The following is a 15,268-nucleotide window of genomic DNA, read 5'->3' as shown; positions in this document are numbered from 1 at the left end:
CTTCGCCTCTCTAGGCAGAGGGGCCGAACAGACAGGGCCTCCACGGTGGTCCCCACACGTTCTGGCAAAGGCAGGCAGCCAGAAGGATCCAGTGTGGGGGGGCCCCACCGTGTGGCCGTGAGGAGGAGGGGCTAGCTGGCCCTCAGTCCTGCCAGGAGACAGACAGGAGCCCTTGAGAGGTTCGGTTGTGTCGCCCCGGCTCCCGGCTGAGGTATCTCCGGTTAGGGGCTTTCCCTGATCTTTTTCTTCCTCGCACACCCACCTCACGGGGTGAAATGCCACAGCCCCAAACCAGAACAAGAAGAAGGCAAATAATTTAAAAGGAAGTCAGTGTTTGCCCTGCCCCGCCATGTGTCCTCTGAGCTGGCGGTCTCTGAGGTGGCACGCAGTGTAAACTTGACTGGCGGGACAGGCAAAGTGGGGCTCATGTCACCAGGGAGGCGCCGGGGAGGCCGGTGCCTGGGGGCTTCGGGTCTTCCCTGAGCTGCCCTTTATCCTCGGAGACGGGCGCAGGTGCCCTGGTCCAGCCCCAAGGCAGTCCCCAGGGGGCGCTGGGGGAAGCAGCCCAGGATGCTCGAGGGCTCAGATTCTGGGGAGGACAGTGGTGCTGGGTCAGCGGGGAGCTGGTGCCCAGAGGGCTCGGGAGCTGTGTGGACCGGCCATGCCGATGGTCATCTGATCCTGTCGGCCCCACAGTGGGCTCCACAGCATCTGGAGGGGCCTCCGGTGCTGGCAGAGGGCTCCCGGGAGCGGAGAAGGGTGGTGGTGAGGCCGGGGCTGGGCTGGTGGCGGGGCCCAGGGCCTTCTTGGTACAGGACTCACAGCACAGCCGGTGGTAGCCGGGGATGGAACAGTAGCGATCGAGCACCTCCACTCGGCAGAAGACGGAGCGGTCCCCCACGCACAGCTCTGCTGCACACACAGCACAAGGACTGATGCCGGGAGGGTGCCCCCCCCCCACTGGCCCAGCAACTGCAGGCCCCCCAGCCCCTGCCCTCGCTGGACTCGCTCTAAAGCTCTTTCCCAGAGGGCACCCCAGGGCTGCCTGATGGAGAGACTGGCCAGAGGAAGAACTCTTATTTTACGGAAGAGGAACTAAAACCCCCTAGAGCAGTGGTTCTCAAAGTGGGGTCCCCACACACGAAGCATCAACAACACCTGGAAGCTTGTTGGAAAGCATGCCAATTCTCAGGCCCCATCCAGACCTACTGAATCAGAAATTCTGGGGGTGGGGCCCCGCTCTGGGTTTTAACAAAACCTTCAAGGTGATTCCAAGGCCGGGAGAAATCGGAGAAGCACAGCCCTATGTCCCCAGCCCTCAGACTTGCTTGCAAATTGGAATTGCCCCGGGGGGTGGGGGGTGGGGGGATTGACAAAGAGCTGCTGCCCAGCCCCCACACCCAGGGAGACGGCACGGTCAGTGTGGCCTGGGCACTGGGTGGTTCTGACCTGCAGCGAAGCTTGGGAACCGTGCTCTGGAGGAAGTGGGAACCCTCACCCCCTCCCAATCAACCCAAAGGAACTGATCCCCTCGGGCCGGGGCCAGGCAGGTGCCTGGGGAACCCACACTTGTGACGAGCAAATGAAACATCCTGCTACCCGTCAACACTCATTTGGAACACCTCCACCAGTAAATCTGGAATCAAGCAGATCTGGCTTCCAACTGAGGCTCTGCCACTTGAAAAGGGTGAGCCTTTGGGCAAGGCATTTAAACTCTCCAACCCTCAGTTTTTTCTCCTATAAAATGGGGATAATGCTAGACATTTGCCAGTGAATAATAACTTTACAATGATAAATACCATTTATAAAGTTCCTGGCATACAGGGGTGCCCTCTATACTAGTTCCATTTGCTTTGGTTCAAATATCATCTAAAAATGTTTTTGTGTTTCTGTGATAGTTCCAGGTAGGTCTCTCCAGACAATGTGAAGGCAGGAGCTTTGCTTTCTACTAATTTTTGCTTGGGGCAGGGAGGGGAGGCTGCGGGGGGGGGGGGGGGGGGGGGGGGGGAGGTGGGGGGTGGTGGGGGGGAACCAGAGAGAGATGAGGGGGCAAAAATGGAAAGCCAGTGGCCTCTAGATGGCGCCAGAATTCCAGGACTAGAATCCTGAGCCCACCCTTTGCTCAGGGTGCCACTTGAGCAGCCTGGTACAGGGGCGGAGCAAAAGCAAGGCTGGAGCCAAAAGATACTCTGAGGACATCTAGTGAGACCCCTTTTTTTACAGATGAGGCCACTGAGCTCAGAGAGGATTAGGGATTTGCACAGGGTCACACAGCCCGTTGGTCTTCCACTAGAAAATAGGGTCTATGATTTTTCTGTTACTTGTCTTATCAGACCCTGGTCCTTGAGAAGGTGAAGAACGAAAAGAAAGAAAAAAATCTAGGAAGGAAGCATAGAACACAGGACCAGGTTCATAGCAGGTGCTCAGTCAATATTAATGGATGGATTGGTGGATGGATCGATGGGTAGATGGATGGTGGATGGATGGACAGGTGGATGGGTGGATGGATGGAAAGATGGGAGGATGGACTAATGAGCTCCTGATCATGAGGCAGAAAGAGAGAATACTACTACTATTTTTCATGTTAGCTGACAGCTAGGTAGGAGTGCATGATTATCTCACGTAATTCTCTCAACAGCCCTATGGAGACAGCTCAGATCTTTAATTGCTTATCCCAAAATCTTGAAACCAGATATGATTCATAATTCAGAACTTCTGAAGTTAGAAAACTAATATTCATATTACAGAATATCCCGAGTGGGGAGTAGGATGTCCCCTTGTTACTATGGCAACGTTTCTATAGCAAAAGAATACTGATCTCTTGGGTCAGGCCAGATTCTGCTGCCAAATGAGTTTGCACCAAATTTAGGGAAACACTTGCCGCTTTCAACATTTTGGAAGTGCAGATAAGAGTCTGTGGACCAGTATGGGCAGCACCCACAGCTCACAGCTGAGGAATCGGAGGCTCCAGGAGGCTAAGGTCACGTGGATAGACTGGAAGCTGGGGCTGCCCTACCCCACGGCCCATGCTTGTGACTTTGCAACCACAGGAAGGTCTGGGGAGGGGGTGGGGTCCCGAGATACACTTACTTGATGATATCTTGTTAATGGGATGTAGGGGCCCAGACTGTGGCACCCACTGTCCTTCTGGGGTCACAGGTTCCTGAATGTCAGTGCTCCCTGTAGAGTTCTGGAGATTTCCTATGAGCGAGGAGAAGCAGCTCTAGTGTTTGGGATTTCTAGGGGGCAAGGATGCAAGCCGGGCTGGGTTTCAGGCCTCAGCTGGAGGAGCTGGGCCTGCCTCCCTTCCCATCCAGCTCACCTGCACAGGCGGGCAGGCTGCAGACCTGAACAGTGTCTGGTTTGTCCCCCTCGCACTGCCCGAGGCTGTTGGCATTGGTCCGGCACACCACCTGCCGCTGCTGGATGCCCTCTCCGCACGTGGCAGAGCACTGTGGTGGGAAGGCCAGGGCCAGGCCAGGCCCCAGCAGCCAGCGAAGCGGGGGGGATAGGTGGAGAGACAAGAGGAAGGGGGCGGTGAGCTCCAGAGTCCAGCCAATGCCCAGGACAGAAAGGTGAAGAGGAGGGCACCGAGTTTCTACTTGACCCTAGGGACACGTGAAGACAGCTCCAAATAGCCTCACCAGGACAGAATGCCAACGTCAATGTTCCTCATCAGGTGCCGAATAGCGCCGCCCTCAGCTCAGAACCCTCTGACCCTTTTTGTCACCTAAACAGTTCACCCCAGCTCAGGAGGGGACCCCAGAGACCCCATTCCAGCACTTCTGCCCGGGGCCATCATGTCTGGTCTGTGCCCTGGGTCCTTAAATATTTTGTGTATCATCCTGGCAAACCCCCTTGTTGCAATCCGCCAGCCTGAGGGACCTAGGGCCAGTTCACTCACTTGATGATATCTTAGCAATGGGATGGAGGGACCCGGACTGTGACACCTGCTAAGCTGAGCGAGCTGGGTGACAGGATCGCCATGGACCCCTCTAGCTCTGACATTCAAAGACTCTGTTGACTCCACGTACTGAACTTCAGCCGACAGAGGCAGGCTCAAAAGTGTCTTCTTCCCCGAGAGGGCAAGGGCCGCTGGGCACCTCATCCCCCGGGGCCTCACCTCCTCTGCGTGATGGGGGCTGGGGGCGGGGGCTCCCGAAGAGCAAGGCTGCCCAGCGTGACCGGGTCACAGGGCTTGGTCGGCACTGCCCCAGCCTCTCCTAGTGGGACCAGGAAGAACCTACAGACGTGCACTTCTGCTGGGGCCTGAGGGAGACATGAGCGTAAAGGGCCACACAGACCGTGGGACGAGATGGCTCAATCCCCGCCCCCCCCCCCCCCCAGGATGAAGAATGACAACAGCCCTTGAGTGCTTGGTCAGTCTCAGGGGAGCAACTACCTTCCACACACCACCCCCCCGACCGTCCTTCTGCTGTCAGTTTTCTTGCAGACCAGCTGTCTTTCTGTTTTATATTAAAACAAACAAAGCTATATGTTATGGAGAAGAAACTAAAATCTGCACAAGTTGTGTGGGGATTTGGGATTATTTAAAAATACTCTTTATTATGTAATATTTCCAGCATATGGAAAAGTATGAGGAAGTTGGTCAGGAGAGCCTGTTCAAATACCACCACCAGCTTTCATAAATCAGCATTTGAGCACATTTTCAAATACTGTGTCATGCCTTTTTAAACTTTAAGTGCACCGTATCTCATTGGAAGTGATTTTTCTTCATACTGCTGCGCTTTTTCTCACCCCTGTTTTTCTGAGGTCTATCTATCTTGGTAAGTACAGTTCAAGCTTATTTATTTTTCTCCATCTGTGCTATTTTATTATATGAACAGACCATGATTTTTTGGGTCCAATCTCCCGCAGATGGGCATTTAGAATATTTCCTGAAATTCTGCTATTACAATAAGCATTGTTGTGCTTATCCCTGTGACCAAATGAGGTTTTAAAAATTATGGTAAAACATATATATCATAACACTTACTATTTTAACCATTTCTAGGTGTCCAGTTCAGTGGCATTAAGCACACTCTCACTGTGGTACGACCATCCGTACCTCCACGTCCAGAACTCTTTCCTTCCTCATAAACTGAGACCCTGTCCCCACCAAACACGAACTCCCCACCCCCTCCCCCAGCCCTAGGCACCCATCCTCCTATTCTGCGTCTCTATGAACGTGACTACCCTAGGTAAGTGGAACCACGCAGCATTTGTCATTTTGCGTCTGGCTGGTTTCCCTTAGCATAACCCTTTCAAGGTTTGCGTCAAATGAATTTTTAAGAGAAAACTCAAGGCAGAAAATTTCCCTGTGGCCACTTGGAGGGCTTAGCCAGAAGCACTTGGACTGATGACTCCTTCCTATGGTTTCCCCTTTCTTACCCTGGCCTCCCAACAGTGAACTTTCTACAGAGCTGCTAGGTGCTCTTTTACACCTGCAATCAGAGCTTGGAATGCCCCAGTGAAAACCCTTCAACAGTTTCTCACTGCTTTTAGAATACATTCTAACTCCTCACAAAGCCCTATAGCACTGACCCCGCCCACCCCCACCTCCACCCCCACCCCCGCCTGCCTCTCCATCATCCTGTAGCCCCCATCCCTTCCATTCAGCTCCAGTCCCACCATCCTTTTGGTTTCTGGAACATGGCAAGGTTGTTCCTGCCTCAGGGTCTTCCTGTGGCTCATCCGTCAGGTCTCAGCTCAAATGTCACCTCCTCAGGGAGGCCCTCCCAGATACATTACCCCCATTTACTTCTGCACAGCTCCAACTGCAATCTGTAAATGCTTTTGTTATCGGTTTACTTATCTCTTCTGTCTCTCTTACTGGACTGGAAGCTACATGAGGCCAAGAATCATGTCTAGTCGATGATGGATTCCAGGCATGCCTAGTAGAGTAAGCCTGGCACGTAGTCGGCACTCAGTAAATATTTCTTGAATGCAAGAAAGTCCTTCCGTTTGCTCACCTGTGTCACGAGGATATTAGCCCATGCCTCCTAGTTCTGACCCAGTTCTAGGTCAAAGCAGATAGTGAATGAATAGAAAGGCCTAGCCCAGAAACATGGCCCGGCAGATGTAGGAGCTGTTGGACTTCGTTTTGAGAAAAATCAGTTGGGATCAGATCAGATATGGGGAGAGAAATTCAGAGACCCTCTGCCTGCAGCGAGTGCCACATCTTCTAGCAGCCGCTCACCCAGACCCACCTCTTCCCGGACTCGCCAGAGAAGGTGTCCGCCGGCCCAGCCCCTCCTGCCCTCTGAGAACAACTCACCTGGGACCAGGCTCCCATGCGCCACTGGGCTGGACAGGGCACGCGGAGGCAGGGCCGCCGGGCCTCAGGCCGGTCCCCAGGGCAGGCCTTGGCCGGCATGGCCTTGTGGGTACCGTTGGAGAGGGGCAGCAGGCACTGTACCCCCCTGGTCTGCACCCCCAGCTTCCCGCAGCTCCGGCTGCAGGCACCCCACTCCTCCGTCACCCACCTGGAGACAGACAAGGCAAAAGGTGGAGGGGAGGTGGGACGAGGGGACACTTCCTCCCAGGGTTGCTCCCACCCCGAATCACTGCAGGCAAGAGCTGGAGAGTGGGTTTGAGCTTCAGAATGCTTGGGAGCCAAGACTACCATCTGCCTGGCTTTGCAGCTGCCAGGCTGTGTGGCCTTAGGGAGGTCACTTACTCTCTCCTGTTTCCTCATCTGAAAAATGGGTATAGTGCATCTCTAAATCTAGCACCCTGCATGTTCGCAGGCAAGCTATTAACGCCCCTAAACTCAATTACCCCATCTTTCCATCAGGATTCTTTCAACACCTCGTAAATATCAGAGCGTCTCAGGTGGGCAGGTACTGTCCTAGGTGCTGAGCTACAGCAGTATGCAAAACAGGGGGAGTCGGCTTGTGGGGATGAAGCCCCTCCCCTGGGCCTCCTGGGACAATTAAAGGAATTGTATACTTAAAGCACGTGGCAGAGTGCATGCACGCAGTAGGCGTGTAATAAATGCAGGTACGATTATTATCACCATCAGCACCTGCAGAGTTTCGGTGCTGATCCACTAAGCTGGTGGTCTCCAGCGTCTTCTAGCCACAGAGCAGCTCCCAAGAGCGCGAGAAGCGGACAGGGCTGGCTGAGTTAGACAAAGACCAAACGGGGGCATGGGAGGGGCAGCCCCCAACCCCTACTCCCCTGTGTTTCCTGAGACATCTTTTAGGGAATGAGTGCTCTTGCAGCCAACCCATTCCTTTAAAAGACAAAAATAAAAAGGCCCCAAACTTCACTTGGCATTTTACAGAAGAGAAGCCAGGTGGGGTGACCTGCCCAGGACCACAGTATAGTTAGTGCCACGTGCTCTGTGACCACAGACGTTGGTGGGGAAAGCAGCCTGCATACAGTGTGAAAGGGAAGTGCAGAGGGCTGAGGGCCTGGGCCGGGCACAGGGAGGCCATGGTGGGCTCCGTACTGATCACCAGCTCCCACCCCGGCCCTAAGGCTCCCCCAGCCTGTGAGTCAGCAAGGCCAAGGTGGACTGCTCGGACCCCCGAGGATTCCTGAGAAGGCTGGAGAAAGGACTCGGCTCTCTGCCTGGGGGCCGAGGAGGTGCTGGGGCCATCTCTGTAACACGCTCAAGACCAGACATCGAATCCCTGACAGGTCATAGCTCTTCCTCTCCACAAAGCCCCTTCCAAATAACCCCAAGAATAAGACCTTGTGCTCAAATGAGCCTGTCTCCTCAGGCCAGGCCAGACTGCGACTGGGGGCTGGTGTCAGCATCCTGGCCTATGGCCCGGAGCCTAGAAGCACTGAAATCCACTTCACCTCATCGTCCCCTCGGACACTGAGGGAAAGCTATGTCCCCAAAGTGGGCCTCGGTTTCCCCATCTGTTAAAGAACACTAGAAGGGGCAGAACAAAGGAAGCATCGTCCTTCTTCTGGGAGTGCAAGTTAACCCAGAAGCCCCGCAGGGGACAGATGCGCAAGGAGGGCCGTGTCGGCCACGGGCAGAGTCTGCCGTGTGGGCTGCTCTGCTCAGGGAGTCCCAGGGGCAGGGGCCAGAGGAAGCAGGCCCAGCAGCTCCTCCTCCTGGCTGAGGGAGGGTCAGCGACACCCCCGGAAATGGGATCAGGCTCCCTGTCCCTCCCCTAGGACACTCACGCGGGCTGGGCACATGGGTGCTGGTTGCAGCGCCGGCGGATGGGCTTGGGTCTCTTGCTGTGGTCACACAGGTGCCGCTGGACCATGTGGTGGTCGCGCCGGCGCCGGCAGCCATATTTGGTAAACTGAATCCCTGTGGGGAGGGCAGGCTGACTTGGGCCGGGTCCGGCCAGGCCCCCACTGCTCTGCCGGGGCCTCGGGGATGGCAAACTCTGGAGAGCCTGGAGGGCCAATCCTACCTCCCTCTGTGCCTCTGCACCCTCCTGCCCTGCTCGCTTTCTGAAGAAGCCTTGATCTGCCCATCTCATGTGTCCCTGGGTGAGGGAGGACGGGAGCTGACATAGCTGGGGAGCCCTCACAGGGCACAGGCCCGGCCCCACTACTGCTCCAGCACTCCCAGCCCCAGCCCCAAGGCCCTGCCCAGACAGGCTGTCACACCCGAGACATCTCTAAGGAGAAAGTGGGGCACAAGCTAGGGACACATCAAGCGGAGACAATGTTGGCCCCCAGCCACTCCTGCTCTTCCCCTGACAAGGCTTGGGCTGCCCCCACGAGGCTGCCAGACGGCTGGACGGGCCAGTACCTCCTCCGCAGGCCTTGGTGCAGGGGGCCCAGCTCTTGAGTGCCCACTCGTAGGTGTCTGTCTCCTCCAGGAGCACGTTGTTGCTCCCGATAAGGGGCAGCAGGTCCTCATGAATGATGTACTTATAGGCCAGGCTGCTGCGGGGGCCACCCTCAGCTGGGGGAAGCACCTGAGGAGAGAAAGAAGAGGTGGCACAGTACTGGAGGGCAGAGAGGCAAGGCCAGCATGGGGTGGGGGCCGGGGAGGAGGAGTCAAAGGGAAGGATGTGGGGTCAGCACCAAGCATGGCCGGGGAGACCATTCACACCAGCAGCCATGTAGCAGACTCAGGCTACACACCTGCTGTGTGCTCGTGGATAATTTTCCCTCCCACAGACCTAAGTTCTAATAAGGGCAGGAAACATGTCTGTCGGTCTGTCCTCCTCACCAGGGCAGCCACACTACCTGACACTCCAGAAGATAGTCTATAACGACTCTTACCAGATATATGGTGGCAAATGGTTTCTCCCATCCTGTGGCCCTTGTCTTCTCACTGCTGTCATTGTGTCTTCTGATGTACAAAAGTTCTTAGTTTTCCATGAAGACCAATTTACCTATTTTTCTTTTGCTGCTCATGCTTTTGGTATCACAACTAAGATCCAAGGTCATGGGATTGATCCCTCTATTTTCTCTAAAAGTTCTACGGTTTTAGCTCTTGTGCTTGGGTATTTGATCTAGTTTGAGCTCCTTTTTGTATATGGTGTGAGGTAGGGGTTCAACTTCATTCTTTTACATGTGGATAATCCAGTTGTCCCAGCACCATTTTAGTTGAAGAGATTATTCTTTGCCCACTGAATGGTCTTGGTACCCTTGCTGAAAATCATTGGCCATAGGTGTATGGGGGGGTCAGCAAATTAGGGTGAAGGGAAATACATGTAGATTGAATTAATATGCTGACACCAATAGGCTTCAGACCCTGCCCTCTAGGACCTCCCTGACTAGTGAGGGCAGCACCAGGAACAAAGCCTGTCTACAATCTCCCTGCCACCAGCCGGTGTCAAGAGCCCTGCAGACAAAGCCCCTCCTGGTCTGATCTCCTGCATTAACAGTCCCTATTCTATAAGCCCCGGTCTATGGTCTAGGAAGAGGGGTAGCGGGCAGAGGTGGCCCCAGCAAGAACAGTGGCCCCATCCCCCTCTCAGGAGGCTGGCAGCATGAAACGGCACCCCCAGGTCACTTGTTGGCAATGACGGAATGCCAGCAGACACCAGAGGATGCCAGGATGACAGGGGGAACCAACCCCATGCCTCCTGCTCATTCCTACGCCCTATTTCTGAAGCTACATTAAGGAGACTCCCTCTGACAGTAAGACAACCATTTCTTTCTCCTTCCTCATTTGCCATCCTGCCTGCCTTTAAGCACAGAGGGCACCTTGGCCTTGGCCTTGCCCAGGCCGCTGAAGACACTGCAACAGGAGGACTTCCACCAGGCTTGTGCTGGCTTAACAGTGAAGACAGTGAGCAAGGGGGGGCTGGGCTGGGGCAGCAAGGGAGTGGACAAGGGCCACTGTGCAGGGTGGGGGCTCACCAGGACAGCAATGGCTTCAGGCAGGGGCCCACTGGTCTTGAGGCTTTCCTTGGCGTCCTCCACCGCATATTCCCACTCCAGGCCCATTGCAGTAAAGGTCCGGCTCATTGCTTCCTTGCCCTTGGGGTTGAGGATGAAGCTGCCTGTGACCTGGTTCTTCACCGCTGGCCATGGGGAGAGGGTCACACAAATTTCTATTCCCCTTCACAGGAGCACTAGCCAGACCTCCTCTGGGGCATCTAGACTTTCCTAGTGAACCCCTCGGGGCTCCCTATGACCTGTCACTCCTTCCCCAGTCAGATGAGTCACCACACTGACTGCACACAGCATTACCCTGCCTCTGGACCCTGGTGCACCCCATTCCTCCCACCCTGTCTTCCCTTCTTCCTGCCTAATCTTTAATCATATGTAAGGCTCAGCACAATTCCCCCGTCCTCCCGGAAGCCCTCTTTGATTGCCCAGGCCTCAGGCATTTGCCTTCCCTAAAACTTCTATAGCAGAGCCCTAAGGCTCAGACTACAGGCTCTGGGGTCAGACTGATCTGGGAAAGTTACTTAGCTTCCCTGTGCTGCCCCAGTTTCACCATCCATAAAATGGGAATCCTAATTATACCTCGCTCACAGGGCGGTGGGCCCCATGAGGATAACTGCAGTTCCCCACCCCACCTAGCCACCATGGGGCTCCTGGGACAATTAATGGAGTTCGTGCATGTAAAGCACTAGGCAGCGTGCGTGACATGCAGCTGCCATTCAATAAATGGTAGGCACTGTTACTGTCATCAGATATTCAGCACTGCTGCCGTTGTAGATGTCCCGTCTCCCCCACAGCCTGTCAGGGTATCTCTCCCATCTTGGTGTCCTTGGGGCCTGGCGCAGAGTGAGAGTTTTAATAACATCTATAAATTTCTACCCCTTAACGTCCCAGTCAGCGAGTGACTCACAACTCGTTATTGAAGGTGCCTGGCAGGTGGGCGGGAGGTACGCAGGGGCAGACACCCTGGCAGAGGCCCCCGGTCACAGCCTCGGCCACCCTGGAAGGGGCAGGGTGGGGAAGGGCTGCAGCCTGGGACCCAAGCCCCTCAGCCAGGTAGGAGAGCAAGGGCTCCGGAGCCTGGGGGTGTCCCCACCTGATGAGGACGAAAACCATTCCACGTAATTATGATACCGGGAGAGCCAACGGTCAGAGCACTAACCATGCGCTGGTCACAGTGCTACCTGCCTCGGTGGAATCCTCACACGCATCCCGGTGCTACTAGTACCGGATGGAGAGTCGGAGGCCCCTGAGGGGCAAAGGCTTGTCCCAGATGCACAGAGGGCTGGTGGCCCAGCTCTCTGGAGGACCAGCCTCCCTGCCAAGTGGGAGGAGGAGAGATACCCCCATCTCTTGTTGCCTGATGTCTCTTAGCCCCCAGAATCGCCAGCCCTGGAGCCAGAACTGGGCAACTCCTCACGCCAGGCCCAGCCACAAATCTTCCCACCACCCCATCTGCTTCCAAAACCCCTCGGCAGCCACCACCCCACCTCCAGCCTGTACACCCCTAATCCCGGGGGCGGTGGGCTGGGCTCTGTGGGGACTTGACCACCCAGGCTCGCCTGTGAGTCCTGGCCCGAACGCTGACCCACTCTGTCCTGAGCGACTACAGGCATCCCTCGTCTGACTGAGCTTCACTTCATTGTGCTTTACAGATACTGCATTTTCTACAAACTGAACATCTGTGGGAACCGTGCATCAAGCAGGTCTATCGGTGCCATTTTCCCAACAGCGTTTGCTCACTTCACGTCTCTGTGTCCCATTTTGGTAATTCTTGCAATATTTCAGACCTTTTCATTATGATACTTGTTCTGGTGATCTGTGCTCAGTGATATCTGATGTTACTACTGGAATTGTTTTGGGGCACCACGAACTGTGCCCACATAGCGCAGTGAACTTCATGGATCAATGTCGTCTATGTCCTGACTGCTCCACTGAGGGGCCCGTCCCCCGTCTCTGTCCCTGTCCTCAAGCCTGCTTATTCCCTGAGACACCACAACATTGAAATCAGGTCAACAAATAACCCTTCAATGGCCACTAAGTGTTCCAGGGAAAGGAAGAGTCACCGTCTCTCACTTTAAATCAAAAGCTGGAAATGATGCATCAAAGTGCAGAAGGCACGTCGAAAGCCGAGACAGGCCAAAAGCCAGGAGTGTTGTACCAAATAGTCAGCCCAGTTGTGAAGGCAAAGGAAAAGTTCTCGAAGGAAACTGAAGGTGCTACTCCAGTGAACACAGGAATGATCAGAAAGCAAAGAAGCCTTATTGCTGATATGGGGAAAGTGGTCTGAATGCAAGATCAAACCAGCCACGACATTCCCTTAAGTCAAAGCCCTTCAATTCTTCAGGGCTGAGAGAGGGGAGGAAGCCGGAGAAGAAAAGTTGGAAGCTAGGAGAGGTTGGTTCTTGAGGTTTAAGAAGCCATCTCCGTAACAAAGAAGTGCAAGGAAAGGCATCAAGTGCTGATGGAGAGGCTGGAGCGAATTATCCAGAAGATCCAGCTGAGATCATTCATGAGGGTGGCTACGCTACACAACACATTTCCGATGCAGATGAGACAGTCTCCTCCTGAGAGATGCCATCTAGGCCTTCCATGGCTAGAGAGGAGCTTCCACGGATCATCACAAGGCCGATGGAGGTAATGAATGAAAAGTCCCAGCTCAAGGCCCAGCACAGGGCACACAGTAACAGCCCGATTCTCTTCCCCTCATTTCCTTTCAAAGAATCCATGTCCCCAGATTCCAGGAGAGTCTAATGAGTTTGGGCAGGGCCTTGGCCTTCACTGCCAACACCGCTACCTGTCCTGGACTTCTCCGGAGAGCACGCACCCTGACAGGCAGGCGCACGCATGCACGCACGCACATTCACTCACATGTACACACCTTGCACGTTTTCACTGAGGGCACGCCATGGACCTCACACGTGCGTAATCACATGATGCGTGCTGACGTCAGGTTTCAGTTCCACTCCCCTGCCTGCCCAACCCTGTGGAGCTCTAGCCTGCCAGGGAACTCACCCAGTAAACACACAAGCAAGTGTGCCTGTGCTGAACCTGCCCTGGGTTTTGAGAGCTTCTGCCCGGACCCCTACAGAAGCCCACATGCAGCCTCCATGGAGCCCTCCTCACCTCCGGAGGACGGAGGAGTAGACTTGGGCAGGCAGGGCATGGGGGGCCGGGAAGGGGCAGAAGGGGCGGGCCGAGGAGGCCCAAGGGTCTGCTAGTATTATGGAATCATGTGGGGGGGGTGGAGCCAGAAGTGTGTCTGCAAGCTCCACCCTCTTCTTGGAGTAAATGACTCTCCTCTCCTTGCCCCGTTCCCCTCTTGGCTCCTGTTCCGGCAAAATACCCCGGAGCCGGACAGGCAAGTGGGCAGGGAGTTGGCCAAGCCAAGCCCTCCAAACTCACACTCCCCGTGCAGAGCGGTGTGGGGGGCAAGGGCATGGGGCTGGCAGACAGGAGACCCCGGCCCAGACTGGCTCACTGTGTGGGTGAATCGGGGAACACAGAGGGCCCATGAGACACTGTGGGCCTCAGTGCTCCTTGTGCCTCTTGCCCATTTGCACTATACCCTCTCAGGTGCCTTCCAGAGCAGGTTAAGGCTCGATCACAACTGTGTCAGTGTAGATGTATTCCTCAGGGGGTGCAAGTTCCCCAGGACACTTTAAAATATTTTCTATTATTTTGATGATAACCTAAAAACATGAATATCAGCATTTTTGTAATATATGAGCCTGCCCAGAGATGTTAGGTTTTGTGTTCGTGTTTAGGAAGAGTTGGTGACAAGCAGTGTGACCATGTGGGCATAACAGGTAAGAGGGGCCTCTGGGATATGCTGACGCCCAGCAACATCATGGCACACATGCCCTCTGTGAGGGGTCTGAACACAGACAAGTGTGGGAGACCTCAGCCACTACCCAACGTCGGGACAGCAACCTTCCCTGCTTGCTCATTGAGACCCTGCTCCAAACCATGCTTATGTGGTTTAAATTGACATGTAATTCACATACCACACACTCAGCCTTTTAAAGTGTGGACTTCAGTGATTATTGGACCACTATCCGATTCCTGAAGACACTTCATCACCCCCATTTGCAGCCACTCCCATCCCCTCCCACAGGCCAGCCCGAGCACCACGAACCTGCCCTCTTGTCTCTCTTGATTTGCCTGTTCTGGAGACATTCATTTTTTTTTTAAGATTTTATTTATTTCTTTGACAGAGAGAGAGCAGGAGAGCACAGGCAGGGGGAGGAGCAGAGGCAGAAGCAGGCCCCCCGCTGAGCAGGGAGCCCGATGTGGGGCTCAATCCCAGGACCCTGGGATCATGACCCGAGCCGAAGGCAGTCACTTAACTGACTGAGCCACCCAGGCACCCCTGGACACATTTATTTTTTTAACTACCAACTTAGTTTCAGCACAAACAGAACACAGCAAACAAATGAACACAAAAATCTCTCCCATTACATTAATGTTCTCAATTCGAATTTTGTCCATTGATTTCGGGGCCCTCATTTTTAATCTCTCTTGGTTTTATAGTTGTATAACTATTATAAGGGGTGATTTAGTGATTGTGTTTAAGTGTCATTATAATAAGAATAATTTAAGGGTCCATGTGGCAGACTGCAAAAATGGCTACAAATTCCTCCTATTCCAGTATGCACACCTCCTTGAACTGTGACTCTAACATACTTCCCACCAAGAGATTGTCGGTTTCTACCCCCTGAGTCTGGGCTTGGCCATGAGACTTGCTTGGGCCAATGGGACATTACAAAGCATGACACAAGCAGAGACCTGGCAAGTGCTTGCACGCTGGGGCTTGCCTGCTCTTGCCCCCACTGAGGACCATGTGACAGACACCATGTGAATAATCCCAGGCTAGCCAGCTGGGGACATGGCCCTGTCACCCCCATCACCCCAGCTGACCACCAGTACCAACCGGCATCTA

The 15,268-nt window shown here is 54.5% G+C and overlaps 1 protein-coding gene across 1 annotated transcript in view; it reads right to left on the bottom strand.

Annotated features, from left to right (window-relative positions):
• Window positions 1-424: 424 nt before the first annotated feature.
• ADAMTS14 (ADAM metallopeptidase with thrombospondin type 1 motif 14) overlaps window positions 425-15,268 on the bottom strand; it is a 71,260-nt gene continuing 56,416 nt past the window's right edge. The window contains exons 16-22 of the mRNA XM_032423765.1: window positions 10,297-10,460; window positions 8,732-8,900; window positions 8,149-8,281; window positions 6,278-6,485; window positions 3,323-3,452; window positions 3,091-3,201; window positions 425-912 (exon numbers count right to left, since the gene is read on the bottom strand). Coding sequence (XP_032279656.1) covers window positions 425-912; window positions 3,091-3,201; window positions 3,323-3,452; window positions 6,278-6,485; window positions 8,149-8,281; window positions 8,732-8,900; window positions 10,297-10,460 — 1,403 coding nt within the window. The remainder of the gene's footprint in view (window positions 913-3,090; window positions 3,202-3,322; window positions 3,453-6,277; window positions 6,486-8,148; window positions 8,282-8,731; window positions 8,901-10,296; window positions 10,461-15,268) is intronic.

The sequence above is a fragment of the Phoca vitulina genome, unplaced genomic scaffold (assembly GCF_004348235.1).
Source record: "Phoca vitulina isolate PV1807 unplaced genomic scaffold, GSC_HSeal_1.0 scaffold29, whole genome shotgun sequence".
Classification (NCBI taxonomy): domain Eukaryota; kingdom Metazoa; phylum Chordata; class Mammalia; order Carnivora; family Phocidae; genus Phoca; species Phoca vitulina.
The sequence above is the reverse complement of the archived record's forward strand: the minus strand, read 5'-3'. Positions and strand labels throughout refer to the sequence as shown.